General features: G+C 40.2%; 1 protein-coding gene across 10 annotated transcripts in view; it reads left to right on the top strand.

Moving 5' to 3' along the window:
- mark3a (MAP/microtubule affinity-regulating kinase 3a) overlaps nt 1-24,150 on the top strand; it is a 96,254-nt gene that overhangs the window by 8,272 nt on the left and 63,832 nt on the right. For 9 of the 10 annotated variants that reach the window (XM_078406519.1, XM_078406517.1, XM_078406516.1 and 6 more), the window contains exons 2-3: nt 133-327; nt 4,284-4,337. In XM_078406519.1, the coding sequence (XP_078262645.1) occupies nt 133-327; nt 4,284-4,337 (249 nt within the window). The remainder of the gene's footprint in view (nt 1-132; nt 328-4,283; nt 4,338-24,150) is intronic. The other variant, XM_078406514.1, reaches the window with a different exon arrangement.

Genomic DNA, 24,150 nt, shown 5'->3' with positions numbered 1-24,150 from the left:
TTTAGACATGTTATCCATGGTCATTGTTTATTTCATTTAAAATTCCATAAACTACGTGAAATAAATGTCATGACAATTTGATTTGAAACTACTAAAGATATTAAACTAATATTCTTGTGTATTCCATTTCAGCATACTTCTCATATGGACGGCCGTTCAGAGGTTTCTTCTCGGTCCACTCGCTCTGGGGGAACACGAGTCCGCAATTCAATTACATCGTGTGCTGATGAACAGCCACACATTGGAAACTATAGGCTTCTGAAAACTATAGGCAAAGGAAACTTTGCAAAGGTAAAGCTGGCTAGACACATCCTCACCGGAAGAGAGGTAAATTGATCTACAAATGTCTATATAATTTGTTCACATTTTAAAATTGGATCAAAAGCAGATGCTTTTGTAAACCTCTAACGATCCAAAGTCTACCAATAGAAAATATATGAGCTGTATAGGAAAGTGTTTCCTATCAAAGAGCAAAAACAAAAATGCCTTTGCTGGAATTCTGTAATGGAAACAGAATACTGGAAATATCCAGCAGAACAGGCATCATTGATGGACAGAGAAATTGGGTTAATGTTTCAGGTAAGTGACCTATAATTAGAACTGAGAAAATTTAGAAAATAAACACGATTTAAGTTCCAGAGAAGGAATAAGGTGAAGAGGAATGTCTGTGGTGGGGTGGAGTCAAAAGGAGACTGAATGACATAGCTTTTTGCTCAGTGTTGCCCAAGAAAGAGTGATTATAAGGCTTATTAATTGCAGATTATTTGTCTTGAGGGCTGCAAGTAAATGCAGAAGACAGAAACCAAAAATTGCAGGAACTGCAATATAGTACAAATTACAAGAAGCAAAAGATTACGGATGGTGGAAATCTGAAATAAAAAGAAATCTGTAAATGCTCCTGCATATTAGCCAGCGTTTGAGTGGATAAAAAAAACAAGTTACTGACTTAGATTGATTGCCTTTCAGCAGAACCAGTCAGTTCTGATACAAACCAGAAAGGCTGGCTGACTGAAAGTGTTAACTTCAGCATTAAGTCCTGAGGCTTGAATTGTGCCATCAGAAGATGAGGTGCTGTTTCTTCAGCTTGCGTTTTGTTGAAATTCTCAAAAAAACCCAAGACAGGTGAGAACGAGATGGAGAAGTAGTGACATCCAACATGGGGTTTGTCACCCGTGTAGAATAAAGAGGTGCACCCCACACCCCTGCATTTGGTTTCTCCAATTTGGGAAAGACCTCAGTAAATTATGTTGGAATAGTTACTTGTGACATATTAGCCTAAGACAGTAGATATGGATTTTCTTTCCTCTCTCCACCGATGCTGCCTGACAATGAATATTTCCAGCAATCTGTTTTATTTCCAGCATCTGCAGTGTTCTGCTTCTGTTGTGTATTGCTATTTTATTCCCCCTTTTCTTTCCCTTGTTTAGTTTTCACTCTTCTCATTCAAACAGATCATCAGTGATTAACAAGCCTTCAGCCTCTTTGGTCACTTGTCACTCAGAATCACTTGGTCTCTACCCTATTGCTGTCATCTCATTTGCTCTCTCCACCATTCCTCTTTTCTACAAGTTAAAGCATGTTTGATTGTTAGTTTTCTTATCAAACTGAAAGCATAATTCTGTTTTTGACTGCAGAGATTCTGTTTGATATGCTGAGTATTTCTAGCATTTGACCTGAATGAACTGTTTCTATATGCTCTTCTTTTGATGTAGTGCACAGGAAGCACCTCCCATTATGATAAAGTACTGATAAGGACCACATGAAATTGAATAAGCCAAGTATTAAAATATTTCCATTTACACTTCAATATCTGCAAATTCTGTACACACCTGCAAAAGACCGTTTCTCTGTTGTTAATTCATTATCTTCAGTGATAAAACTCTCCATGCTATTGTGCTCTTAAGATCAAATTAGTTTATTGTCATATAAATCAGCGTGCAATGAAATTCTTTGTCTGCATGAAACTCATAAACAGTAAACATGGTAAAGATAAATACAGTAATAAATACAACGATGAGTGCAAAACCGGAGAAGAGTAAAGATTGTGGTGTAACATGAGGCAGTGTGAAAAAACCTAACGTATAATAACTGAATAACCAAATGGTGGAGTTTAGATAGGATATGGCCCAAATGCGGGCAGCTGCGACTAATGTAGATGGGGCATCTTGGCTGGCATGGGCAAGCTGGGCCCGAACGGCCTGTTTCCGTGCTGTATGACTCTTGAGTCTAGACTAAGAATACGTGGTAGCACCTCTAGAAATGGGGTGTGAAAGAGGTGATCGGTTCAGAAGTCTGCTAGAAGTGCAGAAGAACCTGTCTTAAGTCTCGACATCTCGACCCTCAAGTTCCTTTCCATGGTAGAAGTTCGAGAGAATCCTCATGGACATGCCAAATCTTCTCGGGTGCTTGAGAAAGTAAATAACCTCATGCGTTTTTTTAATGAAGGTTGAGTTGCAGTTAGTGAGCAGGTTTTGTATTATCAAAATAATCCAGAATTGACTATAGTGCAAAGGAGATGCGGTCTTCCATGGATCTTTTTTACTTGTATTCAATTCGCATGGTATCTATATTGTCCAGCTGACTGGTGCTGTGGTGGGCCATTACCGTCCTTTCAAATCACTTAATTATGGTCGATGTTAGAGCTACTCGGCTTAACTTCATGCTGTCTATCTCTGGCTCCCCCTTTCCTTTCTGGATTTCTATCAGTTTGGTATCGCCACAGGTATTCCTCACATTCCCACAGATTCCATAGCTTGCATAAAACAAGCTATTCCTCCCACAAGGACTCCTTTCCATTTTGTAAGTTCCTGTATTGAATCTCCTTTGGTGATTAGACTTTCCACACAGGTGCCTTAGTAATGTTTTCCATTTTCCTGAGTCCTAGTCTGGACAGAGGCCTTGAGCCTTTCTCGCTTTTAATCTTTCAATATAGGTGAAGCGCCTTGGTGCAAAAAGTTGACTATCCATTTCTCCCCACAGATGCTGCTTGAGCTGCTGTATTCATCCAGCAGCCTGTTTTTTTTTGCTGAAACTTTGACTATTTTTCTTTCAACCAGCTGTTATTTTGGATTTTCAGTATCTCCATTTACTTTTGATTTTCAGTAGGATAGTGGCAGGTATGAAAATTTTGTCATAATCATTGTATAGGAAGGTGGGCGAGCAAAACTGATGATTATTTTCCTCCTTGTATCATCCACAACCTGCATTGTGTTAAGTTAAAAGTAAATTGATTACAATAGTTGTGGTTGAAAATATCTTTCTTTTTCAATATTATATATAACAGCTTTAGAACAGAAGACACAGGATTAATAGTTGAAACATAAACTGAACATTTAAGGTTAGATTGGATATGGAAATGAAGGCAACGGAGTTGATGGGAGCAGTGTATATAAATGTGCTTGCTCACATGGAGGTTAAATAAAAAATTTAATTAGTTTTCCTGTGGTGACCTATCTATTTCAGAATTCCCGTTATGTAATCACATCTTTTCTTATTGGAATATGGAACAGTACAGCACAAGAACAGGCTCTTCAGCCCACAATGTGCCGAACATGATGCCAAGACCATCACTTATCTTCCTGCATATAACCCATATCCCTCCAGTTCCTGCATATTCCGATGCGTATGCAAAGGTCTTTTAAATGCCAGTAATGTATCTGCTTCAACCACCACCTCTGGCAGTGCGTTGCAGGCACTCACCGCCCTCTGTATGTAGAAAAATACCCTGCATATCTCCTTTAAACGTTGCCGCTTTCACCTTAAAGCTATGTCTTCCAGTATTTTCTTTTGTGGTTCAAATGCTGAACAAAATGTTGGTATAATTTCTAAATTGGAATGCTTTTCTTATAATGTTTATTACTGTAAATCTTCACTTTATAACTGCACTTGTTTAAATGTTACTGCATTTAATTTCACTTGTCCTCCTTACTTCACTTCTTCAGTTCTTTGCTCAGCTAGTTTAATTCTGTGTCACTATTTTGTGTTATTGACAGAGTATATCAATATGTGTCCTTCATTCACTCCCTAAATTGATGATCTAAAATTACCACTTTAATCAGGACATACTTATGCTGCATCCTGGTGTACAATCCAGAATGTATTTGAAAGATAAAAGTTTTAAACCTCAGATGTTCATTAAGCACATATGCTGTCAACTTCGAGACTGAAAATGAAATTTTATGCATTTAATACTTCAGATTTGCTGTACTTGATTTACACAAACAGAAGTTGAATAATTCCCATTATATGAAAGAGCCGTTAATCATTCCTGAATTTCCCTCTAGGTTGCAATAAAAATTATTGACAAAACGCAGCTCAACCCTACAAGTTTGCAAAAGGTAAGGACATTTAGTTATTTTGGAAATACTTGTTTGCTTAAATTCCCTTTGAGATTTGTATGAACTTTTAAAAAATGTGATTTAATGCAAGATGTGAATATAATTTGTTTTAGTGTCTGAATTTAGCTGGATTTCAAAATATGAATGTACACAGGGTTGCTTGAAATTAGCACCTGAAAACAGTACAATAACACTGTGAATATGTTGCATCTTAGTAGCTTGCTGTTGGTATAAAACAATTTAGACCATGATGCATTGAGAGGGAAAGGAAAGTGGCTTGACTGTTGGAATGTATTTGATTTATTACAATTAGCCCAGCGGAGAAACCTGAAACAACCATTGAACGTGCTTACACCCTTAAGACAAACTTGAAGTTAAAAAGTCTTTGCCATTTCCAGTAATGACAGTATTCAGGAATGAAAGGGACATCTGTCAAAATGTTCATATTTTTGTTGTTTTTTTGCAAATACCTAGTATTTTGTTTTGAACTTTTATGCATTCATGTGTCACAATTTTCAAAACAATTTACGATTTTAAATTAAACCAAGTGATATGTCAGCTTGGAATAATTTAAACAGCATCCCATTCTGTTAATAATCATTTCATTTGTATCCAATTTCCTTCTGAAAATTATCATTTAATCCAATTTCACCATCCTATCAGGTGGTGTATTTTAGATCATATAATAGCAGATAAATTTGTACCTCAGGTAATCATTCTTTCTGGCACTGGAGATGGTTTCTAACTTTAATTTGTTCAAGATTTTGAATATCTCTATCAAATCTCCTCCTATGCTTCTGCTCAAAAACAAACAACAAAACATAGAAACCAGCTCCTTTTCTTTCTCCACAGACGTGACTTTAACTTTGTTTGAAATATTTTGGGTCTCCAAAAGCTGATTTCATAATTTGGCCTATACTCTATCACAGATATTACCATTGCTTTTTCCACTTTCCTCTTTTCTGCAACATAAATCATGCTGGTTTTCTTATTTTCTCACTTTCTGATGAAGGATCCTTGACCTGCAATTTCACGTTTCTCTCTCTGCTGATGCAATTAGACCTGCTGAATGCTACCGGCTCTGTCTTTTCAAGTATTTGAAAGATCATTATTTTTGGATTTTTTTCTGTCACAAGCTAATGAATTCAAACATAATGCTGCAGGTGAATGCATGACTGGATAAAGTGATACAGGTTCCTTGACCATCACAATTAGTTATGGGATGAGAGGGGCTTGTGCAACAGTAAAGGTAAGAAGACACTAATCGGAGTTCTCTACAGGCCCCCAAACAGTAGCCTGGATATAGGGTGCAAGTTGCAGCAGGAGTTAAAACTGGCATGTAACAAAGGTAATGCCACTGTGGTTACAATATGTAGGTAGACTGGGAAAATCAGGTTGGATCTGGACCCCAAGAAAGGGAGTTTGTAGTGCCTCCGAGATGGATGCTTAGAGCAGCTTGTACTGGAGCCTACCAGAGAGAAGGCAATTCTGGATTTAGTGTTGCCCAATGAATCAGATTTAATAAGGGAACTCAAGGTAAAGGAACCGCTTGGAGGTAGTGACCATAATATGATTAGTTTTAATCTGCAATTTGAGAGGGAGAAAGTTAAATCAGAAGTGTTAATGTTGCAGTTGAACAAAGGGGACTATGAAGGCATGAGAGAGGAGCTGGCCAAGGTCAACTGGAAAAGGATCCTAGCAGGAATGACGGTGGAACAGCAATTGCAGGAATTTCTGGACATAATCCAGAAGATGCAGCATCATTTCATTCCAAAGAGGAAGAAAAGTTCTAAGGGGAGTGAGAGCCAATCCTGGCTGACAAGGGAAGTTAGGGATGGAATAAAACTAAAAGAAAAGTTGTATAACATAGCAAAGAGTAGCGGGAAGCCAGAGGATTGGGGAACTTTCAAAAGACAACAGAAGATAATAAAAAGGTCAATATGGGGTGAAAAGATGAAGTACGAGGGTAATCTTGCCAAGAATATAAAGAAGGATAGTAAAAACTTCTTTAGGTATGTTAAGAGAAAAAGATTAGTAAAGACAAATGTAGGTCCCTTGAAGGCAGAAATGGGTGAAATTATTATGGGTAACAAGGAAATGGGAGAAGAATTGAGCAGGTACTTCAGATCTGTCTTCACTAAGGAGGACACAATCTCCCAGATGTACTAGAGGATAGAGGATCTAGGGAGACAGAGGAACTGAAAGGAATTTGCATTTGGGGAGAAATAGTATTGGGTAGATTGATGCGACTGAAGGCTGATAAATCCCCAGGGTCTGATGGTCTGCATTCCAGGATACTCAAGGAGGTGGCTCTAGAAATCTTGGACGCATTGGTGATCATTTTCCAATGTTCTCTCGATTTAGGATCAGTTCCTGTGGATTGGAGGGTAGCTTCTGTTATCCCACTTTTCAAAACAGGGAATTATAGACCAGTTAGCCTGATATCGGTGGTGGGGTAGACGCTGGAGTCAATTATTAAAGAGGTAATAACGGCGCATTTGGATAGCAGTAAAAGGATTGGTCCAAGTCAACATGGATTTATGAATAGACAATAGGTGCAGGAGTATGCCATTCGGCCCTTCGAGCCAGCACCACCATTCAATGTGATCATGGCTGATCATTCTCAATCAGTACCCCGTTCGTGCCTTCTCCCCATAACCCCTGACTCCGCTATCCTTAAGAGCTCTATCTAGCTCTCTCTTGAATGCATTCAGAGAATTGGCCTCCACTGCCTTCTGAGGCAGAGAATTCCACAGATTCACAACTCTCTGACTGAAAAAGATTTTCCTCATCTCTGTTCTAAATGGTCTACCCCTTATTCTTAAACTGTGGACCTTGGTTCTGGACTCCCCCAACATTGGGAACATATTTCCTGCCTATAACGTGTCCAATCCCTTAATAATCTCATAGGTTTCAATAAGATCCTCTCTCATCCTTCTAAATTCCAGTGTATACAAGCTTAGTCGCTCCAGTGTTTCAACATACGACAGTCCCGCCATTCCGGGAATTAACCTAGTGAACCTACGCTGCACGCCCTCAATAGCAAGAATATCCTTCCTCAACTTTGGAGACCAAAACTGCATACAGTACTCCAGGTGCAGTCTCACTAGGGCCCTGTACAACTGCAGAAGGACCTCTTTGCTCCTATACTCAACTCTGTTATGAAGGCCAACATTCCATTGGCTTTCTTCACTGCCTGCTGTACCTGCATGCTTCCTTTCAGTGACTGATGCACTAGGACCTCCACTTCCACTGCAGCACCCATCCACTTGTGCCCTACGTGTGGGCGTGCCTTCCGGGCCCAGATTGGCCTCACCAGTCACTTCAGGACCCACAGTCACCAATCCTCCAACTGAAAGTGAAGTCATGGTCATCTTCGAACCCGAAGGACGAACAACAACAGGACACCCAGATCTCGTTGTATGTCCCCTTTTCCTAACTTGACACCATTCTGATAATAATCTGCCTTCCTATTCTTACCACCAAAGTGGATAACCTCACATTTATCCACATAAAACTGCATCTGCCATGCATCTGCCCACTCGCACAACCTGTCCAAGTCACTCTGCAACCTCATAGCATCTTCCTCACAGTTCACACGGCCACCCAGCTTTGTGTCATCTGTAATTTTGCTCATTTTACTTTTAATCCCTTCATCCAAGTCATTAATGTATATTGTAAATAGCTGCGGTCCCAGCACCGAGCCTTGCGGTACCCCACTAGTCACTGCCTGCCATTCTGAGAGGGTCCCATTTATCCCCAATCTTTGCTTTCTGTCTGCCAACCAATTTTCTATCCATATCAGTACCCTACCCCCAATACCATGTGCTCTAATTTTGCTCTAATTTTGCCCACTAATCTCCTATGTGGGACCTTGTCGAGGGCTTTCTGAAAGTCAAGGTACACTACATCCACCGGCTCTTTCCTGTCCATTTTCCTAGTTACATCCTCAAAAAATTCCAGAAGATTAGTCAAGCATGATTTCACCTTCGTAAATCCACGCTGACTCGGAACGATCCTGTTACTGCTCTCCAAATGCTCCGCAATTTTGTCTTTTATAATTGGCTCCAGCATCTTCCCCACCACAGATGTCAGACTCACTGGTCTATAATTTCCTGTTTTTTCTCTCCCTCCTTTCTTAAAAAGTAGGATAACATTAAGCTACCCTTAAGTACCCTGGGATACAGACCATCAGGCCCTCGGGATTTATCAGCCTTCAGTACCATCAGTCTACCCAACACCATTTCCTGCCTAATGTGAATTTCCTTCAGTTCCTCCGTCACCCTAGGATCTCTGGTCACTAGAACATCTGGGAGATTGTTTCTATCTTCCTTAGTGAAGACAGATCCAAAGTACCGGTTCATCTCGTCTGCCATTTCCTTGTTCCCCATAATAAATTCACCTGCTTCTGCCTTCAAGGGACCCACATTTGCCTTCATTATTTTTTTTCCTCTTCACGTACCTAAAGAAGCTTTTACTATCTTCCTTTATATTATTGGCTAGCTTACCTTCGTACCTCATCTTTTTTCTCCGTATTGCCTTTTTAGTTATCTTCTGTCGCTCTTTAAAAGAGTCCCAATCCTCTGGCTTCCCACTCTTCTTTGCTTTGTTGTACTTCTTCTCTTTTATTTTTATGCTGTCCTTGACTTCCCTTGTCAGCCACGGGTGCCTCTTACTCCCCTTAGAATCTTACCTCCTCTTTGGGATGAATTGATCCTGCAACTTCTGCATTATTCCCAGAAATACCTGCCATTGCTGTTCCACCGTCTTCCCTGCTAGGATCTCCTTCCAGTCAAATCTGGCCAGCTCATGCCTATAATCCCCTTTGCTATATACTGTAATACTGAGACTTATGATTTTCTCTTCTCCCTCTCAATTTGTAGATTAAAACTTATCAGTTTATGGTCACTGCCTCCTGCACCTGTTCTCTATGTTTCTAGTATAGGGTGAGACCAATGCTGTGGTGGAGTATTCAAACTAATTTGTTGGAGGAAGAGTACCAGTGCGTTGCAGCAAAAACAAGTCAAGGTACATAGAAAACGGAGAAAAACTTCTAATATTGGTATCCATTTCTAGGGTTCACTGAGGAAGGAATAGTGCTTGAGTTTGTTCTTGGGATTAAAGTAGAGACCATAATGCAGTGGGAGAACATTCATATAACAGTGGCCATAATAGAAATAGTCAATGTAGTCAAAAGTCCACAGATAAATCAAAAGCAAAATACCTAGAAGAGAGCCATTTTCTTTTATTTTTGAGTAAGAACCTAGCACAGCTTGTCCTACAATAAAAATGGCCAGGAGTACAGTAAAGGCTATCCTTCAGGATAGAGGTACATTAGATACTAACCAAGCACATTCACATCAGGAGAAAAACAGTGATTCAAAACTTGAACTCCAATATGAGAAAGAAAATTGAGGCTAAAATGAAATGCAAACGGATGGTTTATGGTGCAAATCGAGCAGTTATAGTCAAGCCATTTCATGCAAGTAAAAATAATCCGAGCAAATAAGAAAATAAAGGGAACATATGATGAAACCCCATATTCAATTCCAAATCGAAATTGCAAGGATTTGTGAAATAGGCTTGTATTACTGAAAAGTTGAGGTCAAATGTTTTAGATTATCTTAAAGTGCTGAGAAAAGCTAACTGGAGATGGCATAATTTTTCAATGCTGCTTGTATATATGATAGTGGTTTCAGAGGCCTGGAGGATATCAAATGTTAGATCCTTATTCAGAAAAGAAGGGATAAATCTGGTATCCACAGACCTGCCCGTCTTATTCCAGTGGTGGAAAAACTACCAGGACTTTGACGAGAACAAAACTTACTCTTGCTTGGTGAATGAGAGACATCCAGCAAAACTTGCATCTGATGAACCTGATTAGGATCTTTAATGTGATGGAGAGGGTGATTGGAATATTGTATACTTTTAATCTTTTAATAAACTCACTTGACAGTTGTATCAGGCCCTTAAATACATGTAATCTTATTTTCAAACACTGTGCTGAATGTATAAAAAACAAGGTAAACTAATTCTCGGATGAAGTGGGATAAGGTTATTGTTGTGGAGTTGCAAAGCCCATGAATTCCCAGTAAAATTGGGGATGCATTTTAGAAAAATTGTGGAAAACCTGTAGAAGATTCTTTCCGTCAGACATGGTCTTTGCTGTGAATTGAATGATAGTAATTCATCTGTGGTGGGGTTATTCTGCAAAGTCAGTTTGCATGTTTTTCTAGAAAGTTGACCAAATAGTGTGCTAACCATGTGACTTTTACAAATGTTGGTGGGTTATTGCTGGGTCTTGTGTGATTGATGCTGTAGTCAGACATTCCAAAACCCAATAACTCGTCTCTAGCAGGCAAAAAAGGGAAATGGAGGAAGATGGGTAGAAAACTTCTACAGGTTTTCCACGATTTTTCTAAAATGCATTTTACTGGGAATTCATGGGCTTTGCAACTCCACAACAATAACCTTATCCCAAGCATGTTCGCAACATAGCACAAAGGCCAGGATATAGCTCCCAGGATGATGGGAAAGAATCATGAGATGAAATGAGCTGAAATTACACCCCATTGACACAACTCTAAATTAAGCACAATTAATGGTTGGAAGCACAACGAATGGTTGGAAACAAAAACTTGGTGAATTTGCATGTGCACTTCATCCGAGAATTAGTTATAGACAATAGATGCAGGAGTAGGCCATTCAGCCCTTCGAGCCAGCACCGCCATTCAATGTGATCATGGCTGATCATTCACAATCAGTACCCCGTTCCTGCCTTCTCCCCATACCCCCCGACTCCACTATCTTTGAGCTTTATCTAGCTCTCTCTTGAAAGCATCCAGAGAATTGGCCTCCACTGCCTTCTGAGGCAGAGAATTCCACAGATTTACAACTCTCTGACTGAAAAAGTTTTTCCTCATCTCTGTTCTAAATAGCCTACCCCTTATTCTTAAACTGTGGCCCCTGGTTCTGGACTACCCCAACATTGGGAACATGGGATCGTTCCCCAATTCTCCCATCTCCCCACCACAACTGTCCTGACATTCCTGTAAATACAGTAATTGCAGATGATACCCCGTGCCATAGCAGCTGCGGCTTACCTGCGGTCCATTTGTCTTTGTGTTTTTGTTGTTTTTTTGTCTTAATTGTAGTTGTGATGTCGTGTTTTTGTGTTTGTGTACTATGTGTGTATGTGGGGGGGAGGGGGGAACTGTAAAATTGTAAATATGTGTCCCTTCCGAACGGAGACCCGACCTTTGTTTTCTGGGTGGTGTCTCCGTTCCTGCTGCGGCCTACCATCGGCCCAATTCCTGGAGCTGTCGCCCTCCAGGGCTCCGGTTCGCAGAGCCCGCGGATCGGACTTACCATCAGCGGAGCTGGCCGTCTTCGGAGGCTGCGGGAGCAGCTGCACTCGCCTTAGGCTCGGGCCGCGTGGATGCCGACATCGGGAGCTCCGGCAGCGGCAGCGTGTTCGCCCGCCTTGGGTCGCGGACATTTCACCGTCCGGCGCGGCCTAAGATATTTCTCTGCTGGGCGGGGGCTTCAATGTCGGGAGCCACGACCGCCCCGACGTGCAGCAACAGCTGCAGCAGCAGCGTGTTCGCCTGCCCCGGATCGGACTTATCATCGGCGGAGCCAGCCGTCTTCGGAGGCTGTGGGAGCGGCTGCGACTCGCCTTAGGCTCTGCCCGCTGCGGACCGTCCGGCGCGGCCTGCAACCACAACAACCTGACCGCGGGAGAGGACAGCAGGAGAAGGGAAAAGACATTGTGGCCTTCCATCACAGTGAGGAGAGGACTGGAGGAGACTCACTGTGATGGATGTTTTCTTGATGGATGTTTCTTTTGTGTGTTTTGGGGGTTGTGTAATTTTAATGCCTATTTTGATGCTTTTGTTGTTGGACTGTGGGTGACTGAATTTCGTCCAATTTGGATGACAATAAAGCTATCTTGAATCTTGAATTAGAGTAGGCCACATGGACATGACGTTTCAATAAGATCATGACTGATCTAATGTTTTGCTTCAGCTCCACTTGCCAGCCTGTTCCCCATAATGTAGACTCCTCTATTGTCCTCTTTTGTTCTTGACTCAATATCAGTAACTCATTAAAGGTTCGACCCTGACCTTGGATGCTGTCTGTGTGGTGTTTGCATGTTCTCTCTGTGACTGCATGGGATTCCTCTGGGTGCTCAGGTTTCCATAAGCTGTATGGGTTTTATAGGTGGCGCGGTGGCGCAGCGGTAGTGTTGCTGCCTTACAGCGAATGCAGCGCCGGAGACTCAGGTTCGATCCGGACTACGGGCGCCGTCTGTACGGAGTTTGTACGTTCTCCCCGTGACCTGCGTGGGTTTACTCCGAGATCTTCGGTTTCCCCCCACACTCCAAAGACGTTACAGGTATGTAGGTTAACTGGCTGGGCAAATGTAAAAATTGTCCCTAGTGGGTGTAGGATAGTGTTAGTGTGCGGGGATCGCTGGGCGGCGCAGACCCGGTGGGCCGATGGGCCTGTTTCTGCGCTGTATCTCTAAATCTAAAAAAAAATCTAAAACTGGCCTCTGGAAAATTACTCCTAATGTGTAAGGAAGGTATGAGCAAGTGGGATGACATAGATTTAGTTTGAACGGGTAATCAATGGTTGGTGTGGACTCAGTGGGCCAAAGGGCCTGTTTCCATGCTGTATCTATAAACTAAAACACTAAACATGGGCAGATTATTGAAAAGAGCAAGCCCATGCAGAGATAATTTAATAGTTTGGAAGGGAAAAAAGTAAAATTGTACTGATTTAGAGAGTATTAAAAAGGGAGGGCTTAGTTTGCAAATTCGCTGATCTTAGAAGTTAACAGATAGGTTAAGAAAGTATTTGAGAAAGCATATGGAATGCTTGGTATCATAAATTGAAGCATTGACCACAGAAGTAAATTCAAAGTTTGCAAATCTCTAGTTCTGTTTCTGCTGTGCAATTCTAGGCAGCTTTACTAAGTGAGACAATAAATTGATTTTAATCTGGGCATCATAAATTAAAAAGGATATTTAGGCCTTGGAGAGAATACCAATGAAGAGAACATTTTGCTTTGAACGACAGGATGGTTTCTCTTCATGTCGAATGTATATCACGGGTCATAGATTTAACATAATTGGCAAAGTTCTGGAGAGAAAATTGTCTTTTCACATAGTTCTTTCAGATATTAATTAATTTGTAGGAGCTTCCAAAGGGCAATTGAACATGCATGGGAAGAGAACAAATTTGTGGTGTTACTAAGTAAAGCTGCTACGTAGGAGTAAATAGCTCTTTCGAAAAGCTGAGACATACAGTACTCCCTCTGCCCTTTCCTGAGCTGTAAGATCCTATGATTCTATGGTTTGATAATTCTCACTGCCTAGAAATAGGGTTTTCGGAAGCGAATACACAAACATGATGAAATGTATAAAATTATTAAATTTGTATGTAAACTGTGCAGTTACTCATGGTAGCTAATAATTTATGGTAGCATAGATGGTGCATTATGAGATGTGGGTATTACATAACAAGAAAATGGTCTGTATTGCAATTTTTAGTAATGCAAAGCCACATCATCTGTGTGTGCTTTAACAAAGACATATTGAAAAAATTTGTTTATTTAACATTTTTTCACAAATTCTGTAAGCAAATTATATTCTGTATCAAGTTTTTGGGTAGTAATTTGTGAATTCTGTAAAGGCTGTAAAACAACATTTGCCTGTATGTAATTTGAGTAATAATCCAGGGGGGCTGGGCTAATGATCCAATGTTTAAATCACTTAACACGAAGGAATTTAAATTCAGTTAATTTATTTAATTATACTTTGGAAAAAACTGACAGATGAAACTCTTTTGCCAAAAAAATGATCCATGTACTTTACAACAAATTAATTCTGAGCTCATGAGTAATGCCGAGGAAATTTTCAGTCACATAACAAAGAATGTCATAGATTAACATGTCATTTTTGGCAGAAGTTTCTTTTAAAGAGTAAACCATTAATTACAAATAAATCATTCATAGATTGAGAGGATTAATTAACTGGGATTGTCTTTTCTCAGGGTCGGGTGCTGAGGGGGTGAACTGGCAAGAGTATTTAAAATTATGAGAGCATAAATAGGGTAGATCAGCTGTCTTTTTTTCCCAGTATGTAAATGCCCGGTTCTAGTGGGAATAGTTTTCAGATGAGAGGGGGACGTTTAAAAGGAGATTTCCAAGGCAAGATATTTTTCTACGTGGAATGCCTGGAACACATTGCCTGGGGATGTAGGAGAAGCAGTTATAATAGCAATTTTTAAGAGGCATTTAGACACTTCACCATACTGAAAATAGGGGGATGTCCTATGTGTGCAGGCAGGTGGGATTAGACAATACACAATATTCCGATTGAATTGGCCAGTGGCATGCCCAGTATACCATGTTATTGATTGAGTAACATTTGTAAAGATAGAATCAAAACATTATGCTTCTGCAGATAAAATAAAATTGTAGATAGTCATTCTTTGAAGAAGAGTAAGCAATTTCGCTGTCTCATCCACTTTTACAAAGAATCCGAGTTTATAGACATTATAGCCTCCTTTCTCTTTCGTTTATTCAGTTTTATAGGCCTTAATCAATTAGCAATTATTTTATTATGTTCTTTAGACCAATAGCATCGACCTCGTGCATTGGGCAGCAGGACAAAGATAGATATACTGTCTTTTGGGCATTAGCCAGCTCAGAAAATTCCTTTCACTGGATTAATCTTACATGGGTTGGTTTTCTTAGTGGTTATACTGAAGTTGTATAGCTAGACATTTATTGTAAAAGCTTTTCTATCGTCATAACTAATCTTTTGTGGCCAGCGGGAGAAGAAGATGCTGCAGTGCAGCCAATTGAAAAGAAACTGACTGCAGTGGGGAGAGTGGTGCTTGTAGGTCACCCTCTCAAAATATAAACTACTGAATAATTGCTCACAATGTCAGAAAAATAAGTTTGATTGGCAAATGTAAGTACAATACCATACGTTTCTAGAAGTTTCAGGTATTTCTATGATCTCAAGCTTTAGATATTGGCTTTTAAATCTCATTGACTGTGAGTGACCTTGGTTTTAATGGTTTTGTCTCTTCACACACAGAATATTAGAACAGTACAGCACAGGAACTCATCCTTTCAGCCCAGAATGTCTGTGCCAAAATGGATGCCAAGACCAAATCTCAACTGCCTGCACTTGACCCATATCCCTTCATTCCCTGTATATCTATGTGCCCCTCCAAAAGATTCTTAAATGCCGCTATCGTATCAACCTCCACCGCCAATTGCTTATATAAAAATCATGCAAAATAGCCTAACAATTTTTCCTAATAAATTAAGTGAAGATTAATTAACTTCAATTTGTCAGGGATCCAGTTTCAAATCATTGGAGATTCTGAATCTTGGAAAGGTTTGACTGGCATGGGCTGGAAGAGACAAATATTTTTTTTTCTTCCCCATATGTAATCATGGGGATTTCAAGTAAGATCAGGTTTCAATTCAGGACTCCATGTGGAGTGAAAATGTACTGTCATTTGTCACTCTGCAAATTCTGGATTTGAAGGAAGCTTTCATCAGTCTAGGATTCACTTACTAAGGAATAACCAAATGTTGGCATTTCTCCAGCCATAGGTAGTGTGATTTGGCTCCATTATTTCTTTGCCCGTATCTTTAAAACTTTCAGAAGCTTGTTCTATTGATTAGTTTGCTCATGTAATTTCATCTTTTGCAGCATTATCTTCGCCAAAACTAAAAATAATTGTGCCAGCTTTGAATTGCTTCAATCCAGATGGATCAAGACTGGATTCTAATGAGATGCAACGTAAACTGATGGCTCTATATTGTGTGCACATACAGAGAAAAGCAAGATAACATCTAATTGCTATATTAAACGTGTGTAAAGAAAATAACACACATTTTCAGTGCAAATTCACATTTAGTCAGTATACTTATAATGTGATTTTATTAAGACTGCTAATGATCCTGATCTGATAAGGGGGCTCGAGGTAAAAGAGCCATTAGGAGGCAGTGATCACAATATGATAAGTTTTACTCTGCAAATTGAGAGGGAGAAGGGAAAATCGGAAGTGTTAGTTTTACAGTATAGCAAAGGGGATTACAGAGGCATGAGGCAGGAGCTGGCCAGAATTGACTGGAAGGAGGCCCTAGCAGGGAAGACGGTGGAACAGCGATGGCAAATATTCCTGGGAATAATGCAGAAGTTGCAGGATTTATCCCAAAGAGGAGGAAAGATTCTAAGGGAAGTAAGAGGCACCCGTGGCTGACAAGGGAAGTCAAGGACAGCATAAAAATAAAAGAGAAGAAGTACAACAAAGCAAAGAAGAGTGGGAAGCCAGAGGATTGGGGCTCTTTTAAAGAGCAACAGAAGATGACTAAGAAGGCAATACGGGGAGAAAAGATGAGGTACGAGGGTAAACTAGCCAATAATATAAAGGAGGATAGTAAAAGCTTTTTTAGGTATGTAAAGAGGAAAAAAATAGTCAAGGCAAATGTGAGTCCCATGAAGACAGAAGCAGGGGAATTTATTATGGGGAACAAGGAAATGGCAGACGAGTTGAACCGGTACTTTGGATCTGTCTTCACTAAGGAAGATACAAGCAATCTTCCAGATGTTCTAGTGGCAAGAGATCCTAGGGTGACGGAGGAACTGCAGGAAATCCACATTAGGCAGGAAATGGTGTTGGGTAGACTGATGGGACTGAAGGCTGATAAATCCCCAGGGCCTGATGGTATGCATCCCAGAGTACTTAAGGAGGTGGAGCTAGAAATTGTGGACGCATTGGTGATCATTTTCCAATGTTCTATAGATTCAGGATCAGTTCCTGTGGATTGGAGGGTAGCTAATGTTGTCCCACTTTTTAAGAAAGGAGGGAGAGAAAACACTGGTGGGGAAGATGCTGGAGTCAATTATAAAAGACGAAATTGTGGAGCATTTGGATAGCAGTAACAGGATCGTTCCGAGTCAGCATGGATTTTCGAAGGGGAAATCATGCTTGACTAAACTTCTGGAATTCTTTGAGGATGTAACTAGGAAAATTAACAGTGGAGAGCCGGTGGATGTGGTGTATCTTGACTTTCAGAAAGCCTTCGACAAGGTTCCACATAGGAGATTAGTGGGCAAAATTAGAGCACATGGTATTGGAGGTAGGGCACTGACATGGATAGAAAATTGGTTGACAGACAGAAAGCAAAGAGTGGGGATAAATGGGTCCCTTTCAGAATGGCAGGCAGTAACTAGTGGGGTACCGCAAGGCTCGGTGTTGGGACCGCAGCTATTTACAATATACATTAATTTGCAGATGATACAAAGCTGGGTGGTAGTGTGAACTGTGAGGAAGATGCTATGAGGTTGCAGGGTGACTTGGACAGGTTGTGTGAGTGCATGGCAGATGCAGTTTAATGTGGATAAGTGTGAGGTTATCCACTTTGGTGGTAAGAATAGGAAGGCAGAGTATTATCTGAATGGTGTCAAGTTAGGAAAAGGGGACGTACAACGAGATCTGGGTGTCCTAGTGCATCAGTCACTGAAAGGAAGCATGCAGGTACAGCAGGCAGTGAAGAAAGCCAATGGAATGTTGGCCTTCATAACAAGAGGAGTTGAGTATAGGAGCAAAGAGGTCCTTCTGCAGTTATACAGGGCCCTAGTGAGACCGCACCTGGAGTACTGTGTGCAGTTTTGGTCTCCAAATTTGAGGAAGGATATTCTTGCTATTGAGGGCGTGCAGCGTAGATTTACTAGGTTAATTCCCGGAATGGTGGGACTGTCGTATGTTGAAAGACTGGATCGACTAGGCTTGTATACACTGGAATTTAGAAGGATGAGAGGAGATCTTATCGAAACGTATAAGATTATTAAGGGGTCGGACACGTTAGAGGCAGGAAACTTTGCCAATGTTGGGGGAGTCCAGAACAAGGGGCCACAGTTTAAGAATAAGGGGTAGGCCATTTAGAACTGAGATGAGGAAAAACCTTTTCAGTCAGAGAGTTGTGAATCTGTGGAATTCTCTGCCTCAGAAGGCAGTGGAGGCCAATTCTCTGAATGCATTCAAGAGAGAGCTAGATAGAGCTCTTAAGGATAGCGGAGTCAGGGGGTATGGGGAGAAGGCAGGAACGGGATACTGATTGAGAATGATCAGCCATGATCACATTAAATGGTGGTGCTGGCTCGAAGGGCCGAATGGCCTCCTCCTGCACCTATTGTGTATTGTCTAATATAAAATGATCATAATCAAGCGAACAAAATGACAGTTGAAATAAAATGGTTGAGTATTTCTGAACAAAAAGATTTAATCCTATGCTTAGTGCCAGATTTAATTTTAATACTCACCAAATAAGGTACTTTGCTGACTTCTAAATGAGCAAGAATAAAATTTATGAAAATCCCTTTAATCCTGCATTGATTTTGAAGAATGTTTTTAATTTTGGAAGGAAATCAGTAGCTGCTGGTTTGATTTTCCAGCTTGGAGGAAGTTTTGTTAATTCAGCAAAGATTGCAAGTTGAACCTTCAATGTTGCACATAATTGAGAAACAATGAAAATTATTTCTCAATGCCACATCCTGTTGGATGTATTTGTGCATTGAGAAATAATGCTCATTAGTTGTTGAAGGTTACTTAGTTAAATTTCTTAATGTTTCAAATAAATGTATGTATAACTTCCATCAGAGACACAATCAAGACAGTCTATAAGGCAAAGCTCATGTTTCACAAAGTTTGTTAATAGCCTGAGGACATGATTCCACTTCCTTGACCATGACATCTTATTGTTAACTTATATGGAGTTGCATTTCAGCACTGCTTATTTTCAGCACTGAGCTATTCCAGGGCTGGAATAATTGCCGCAAATGACATCAGGTAGAAAATACTTGCATTTATGTAAAATAGTGGAAACCAAGAACTGCAGATGCTAGTTTGCAAAAAAGGACACAAAGTGCTGGAGTGACTCAGCAGCTCCGACAGCATCTCTGCAGAACATGGGTAGATGACATTTCGGGTGGGGACCCTTCTTCAGACGCATTTATGTTATGCCTTTCATAACCCATTTAGGGTATTCCAAGACACAGTCGGTGAACTGTTTTTGTGGTGTAATCAGTGATCTGATGTATGGAACACAGAAGTCAATTTCTGCAGAGCAAGCACCCACCAACAGCACTCTGAGAATATAATTTTTTAATGGTGTTGAAGGAAGGATCAGTGTTGGCAAGGTCGCTAAATATAACTCCCCTGATGTTTAAAATCCTACTTTTATCAACATGATGTTTTGGTATTTCCATAACATTCATTGGATATAAAACGATTAATGAATTTGGGAACACTATTATTGCTACCCAGGCCAAATTGGTTATAATTCGATTTTGGATCGGGACCTGGAGAACCTCTTAAAAGTTACTTTGTAAACAGACAAGCAGAATAAATTGGTTGGGGAAAAAGGGAAAAATGTAACCTCTTGTCAGTAATCAGACACCATTGTCTCTGAAGAACATGTTTCACCTCAGGTGGCCATTGAAATTAGAGGCAATTGCTTCAATTGCCAAAAAATCAAAATGCTGGAGGAATTTGTTGGGACAGGCAGCATGTATGGAGGGAATAGATAGGATACCTTTTGGGTCAGAGCCCTTCTTCAGACTCCTTGACATGTGTGACAATACTCTATTAGAAACAATGAAATATACCATTTAGCTTGCAATAACAAAAAATAACTTAGCTTTTAAAAAGGCCTCTATTTTTGAAAATCCACTTGATGGAGACTGAAACTCTATCCCCCTAATACCCCTTTCTCCATTGACACAATGTTTTGTTTGAACATTATTTTCTACAAAATAGGGTTTCTTATGAACTGAATTATCGTGTTACTGCGTAATTAAAAGAAGACCGCTTCACTGGTCGGATTTCTGCTCGTGCTACTTTGGGATGTCAACCTAGAAAAATGGCCTGAAAATTTTCAATTACAAATATTTACATAGAAATCTACTGAAAATTGCACACTTGGGCATTTAAATGAACATACCTTTTTAAAAGAAAAATTAAATAAAATATAAATTGCACAAGAAAATAGGCAATTAAATTGGATACTTATTTTTAATACAATTTAATACAGTGATCTAAAATCTATGTTTTCTCCCTTATAACTTTAATTAGTAATATTGTTTTTAATTAATTCTCAGGGTGTGTTTTTTTCTTTTGTCGATAAAAGTTATTCATAATTGCTCTTAACTAGTTGTGAAGAGCCACCTTAATTTTTTTCGGGTGGGAAAAGTGATTCAATGTATTTGTCCAGAATCCAGTGATGATAGAGCAAAACACAAAATGCTGGAGTAACTTTGTGGGTCAGGCACCATCTCTGGAAAAATTGGATAGGTGATATTTTGGGTTGGGACCTTTCCTCAGACTGGGTGTTGTAAGGGGGAGAACGCCAGAGAAGAAGTAGCATCAGGACAAAGCCTGCGAGGCCGATTTGATTGGCTGATGGGTAGTGACAGAGGTTACAGATGAAAAGTTGAGAAAATTGTGTCAGATAAGGAGAAGGAGGTGGTAGGAGAAAGGGGTGTGTGGCAAGAGGAGCAGGACGATGAGTGAATTGGATGTGCACCAATGTGGGGCAAGGGGGACACATAAAATAGAGAGGGGAAAGGAGGTTTTTATTTAAAGTCTGAGAATTAATTTTCATGCCATTGGATTCTAAAATGAAGTGGAATATCACGTGCTGTTCCTCCATATTATCACCTCCTGGCATGTTGTGTTCATTCCTTCCCACTGCTGAAGGGGAGATGCTTTAGAGCTTTAAATTCTTGGTGTAAATATCATCAATAATCTGTCCTGGTCCAACCACATTGCAGCTACAGCCAAGAAAGCAACTAACACCTCTACTTCCTCAGAAGACTTGTTTCTACACCAACCGCCCGCCTTACCCTCATCGGTCACCTTTGTCACACCCTCAAAAAACTTGGTCATCTCGCAAGACACAATATGCCGCATACAAAGCCGTGCCGACTGCCCCTAATGAATCCTTTCATCAAAGTGGGAGTAAATCCTATCCCAAAGAACCCTCTCCAATAGCTTCCCTTTCACTGGCATGAGGCTCCTTGGCTTCTAATTACCTGGATTCTCTACTTCCCTTCTTAAACAAAGGAACATTAGCTACCCTCTCATTCTCTGGGACCCTACGTATGGTTAGAGAAAATGCAAAGATCTTTGTCAAGGCTCCTGCATTCTCCCTGAGCGTTTAGCAACCTTAATGATGGTGATTCCCAACACCACCACCATCTTAAACTCAAACTGTCCATGCATAGTGGTGTTCTCCACACTTCTATCACTGTTCTCCATGTTCTTCTCATTGATGAAAACAGATGGAAAAGTACTCGTTTAGTACTTCACCTACATCCCCTAACTCCAAGCTCAAATTCATTTTTTTTATCCTTGAGTGGTCCTATCTCCCTCAGTTTGCCCTCTTGTTTTTAATATAGGTATAAAAAGCTTTGGGATTTTCTTTAATCTGACACGCCAAAGCCATTCTGTGGCTCCTTTTGGCCTTTCTAATTGCCCGATTGAATTCTTTCCTCTTCTTTATATTCCTCAAAGGCCTTTTCTGATTCCATCCTCTGAAATCATACCTGGGCATCCTTTATCGTTTTGACCAAATGTATAACCTCTTTGATCATCCAAGGTGCTCTTACGTTACCATCCATATCCCTCCTTACTGGAACATGTCAATCCCTGAACTTTGATCAATTGTATTTTAGCTAAACAATGTTATACTTAAAAAGAGAATGAAGGAAAAAATGCTTAGATATTTTAAATGGTAAAATGTAAAATTAGCAACAAAATTATCAGTTTTGGCATTAATCGTGAATGATGTAAGAATATTAATGTGACAGTCTTGCAGCTGTTTGGCTAAGCTGTTTGAACTAATAATCCAATGTACTTCATAGATCCAAAGGCTCCATAAAATGTTTGAGGTAGAAGGGAGAGATTAGTGTGATCCTTTGAAATAGTATATGTTCATGTGTTGACTGTATGTTTAAAGGTTAAGAGGACATAACCTTTTGGTATAATCAAAGATACAGGTGATTATAGTTCATGCCTTTCAAATAAAAATAAATATTTTCTGTTTGAACTGCTATATTGAATTACCTTTCTGCACTTAAAGCATAACACTGGATTTTTTTCTAGTCTTTCCTTTTTGCATCTATCATAATCTTTGGCCCACCTCATCTATGCTGCCCAAATTCTCTAACCCAGCTGCTCCCACTTGCCTGCACCTGGCCCGTATTCCTCCAAATCTTTCCTATCCATATATCTGTGCAAGTGTCACATAAAAGTCCAAATTGTACCTGCTTCCACCGCGACCTCTGGCAGTTCATTCAATGTTTACACCACCCTTTGTGTGAAAAAGTTGCTCCATCATGTCTGTTTTAAATTTTACCCATCTCGCTGTAAATCTATGCCCTCTGGTTTTAAACTCATGCGGCTATTCACATTATCTATGCTCTTCATGATTTTATTACTCCTGTAAGATCACCTCTCAGCTTCCTACGTTCTAGGGAAAATGATGCAGCCGATCTAGCCTTTCCTTATAACTCACACTCGCCAAGACACAGGAACGGCCTCATAAATCTTTCATGTAGAAATATTGAATGGAAACGGGCTCTTCAGCCTACCGAGTCAACACCAATCATTGATCACCCATTCACAAAACGCGAATGGGGCCTTAACAAAGTTTGGACCACTACAATGTGACGGTCTGACTACTGTACTGAATATCCTGGCTGGTAAAAGCAAACATATGAAACACTTCCTTCACCAGCCTGTCCATTTGTTTTGCCACCTTCATGAATCTATGTAGCTGCACCTTTAACTCTCTTTTCCATGTCACTTCTGGTGTCCTTGCCATTTACTGTATATTTTTATTCGGTCAGACCAAAATAGTAATAGTAAATTTTGTTCAAATTAATAAATGCACAATTTTATAAACTATGCTACTTAAGAAAACGAAAAGTACAAGCTGCTGTTTGTTCCACATTAAGGAGAGACTGAACAATAATTAACCTTGCCCCGAGAATGTGTTTCTCACTTTCCCCTATACTTCATCCCACATCACCTTTGGACCCCAACTTGATTGATTGAAAGATACAGCAATTAAGTCGGCCTTTTAGCCCGCAAAGTCCACACCGATTATTCGTTCACAATTATTCTATGTTATCACATTTTTGCATTCACTACCAAAGCACTAGGGACAATTAAAAGAGCCCAATTAACCTACAAACGGGCGGGACGTCTTTGGGATGTGGGAGGAAACCGGAGCACCCAGAAGAAACTCGCGCAGTCACAGGGAGAACATGCAAACTCCACACTGATAACACCCGAAGTCCGAATTGACTTGAGTCTCTGGCACTGTGAGGTAGCTCATGTACCAACTACACGACGGTGCCGACATTGAAGCCCCCGCCGGGCGGAGAAAATCCCGCGGCCTATTCCAGGCCGCACCGGACTGTGTATTAATCGTACTAGAACTTACTGAAAAATGCAGTTTCTATAAAGAAGACTCACAAGTTCGGAGCTTGCAAAATTCCACCTGTTATCTTGACTGTTCAGGTTTTCTGCTGGCTGGATACCCATTCTCCAACTTCTATTAACTTTGTGGCCCAAATCTTCTTTCTAATTTCTCCCAACATCAATTTGGATCCTCATCCACCAGTATTTCATATCTAAAATTTGTTTTTGGGAACTCTTCAAACCTTTGCTTTTACAATTTCTGAAGGTTCTTCAAGTCTTGGGACAATCACTC

Source organism: Rhinoraja longicauda, chromosome 10, assembly GCF_053455715.1.
Source record: "Rhinoraja longicauda isolate Sanriku21f chromosome 10, sRhiLon1.1, whole genome shotgun sequence".
In the NCBI taxonomy this organism is placed as follows: domain Eukaryota; kingdom Metazoa; phylum Chordata; class Chondrichthyes; order Rajiformes; family Arhynchobatidae; genus Rhinoraja; species Rhinoraja longicauda.
This window is presented reverse-complemented; position numbering and strand designations above follow the sequence as displayed.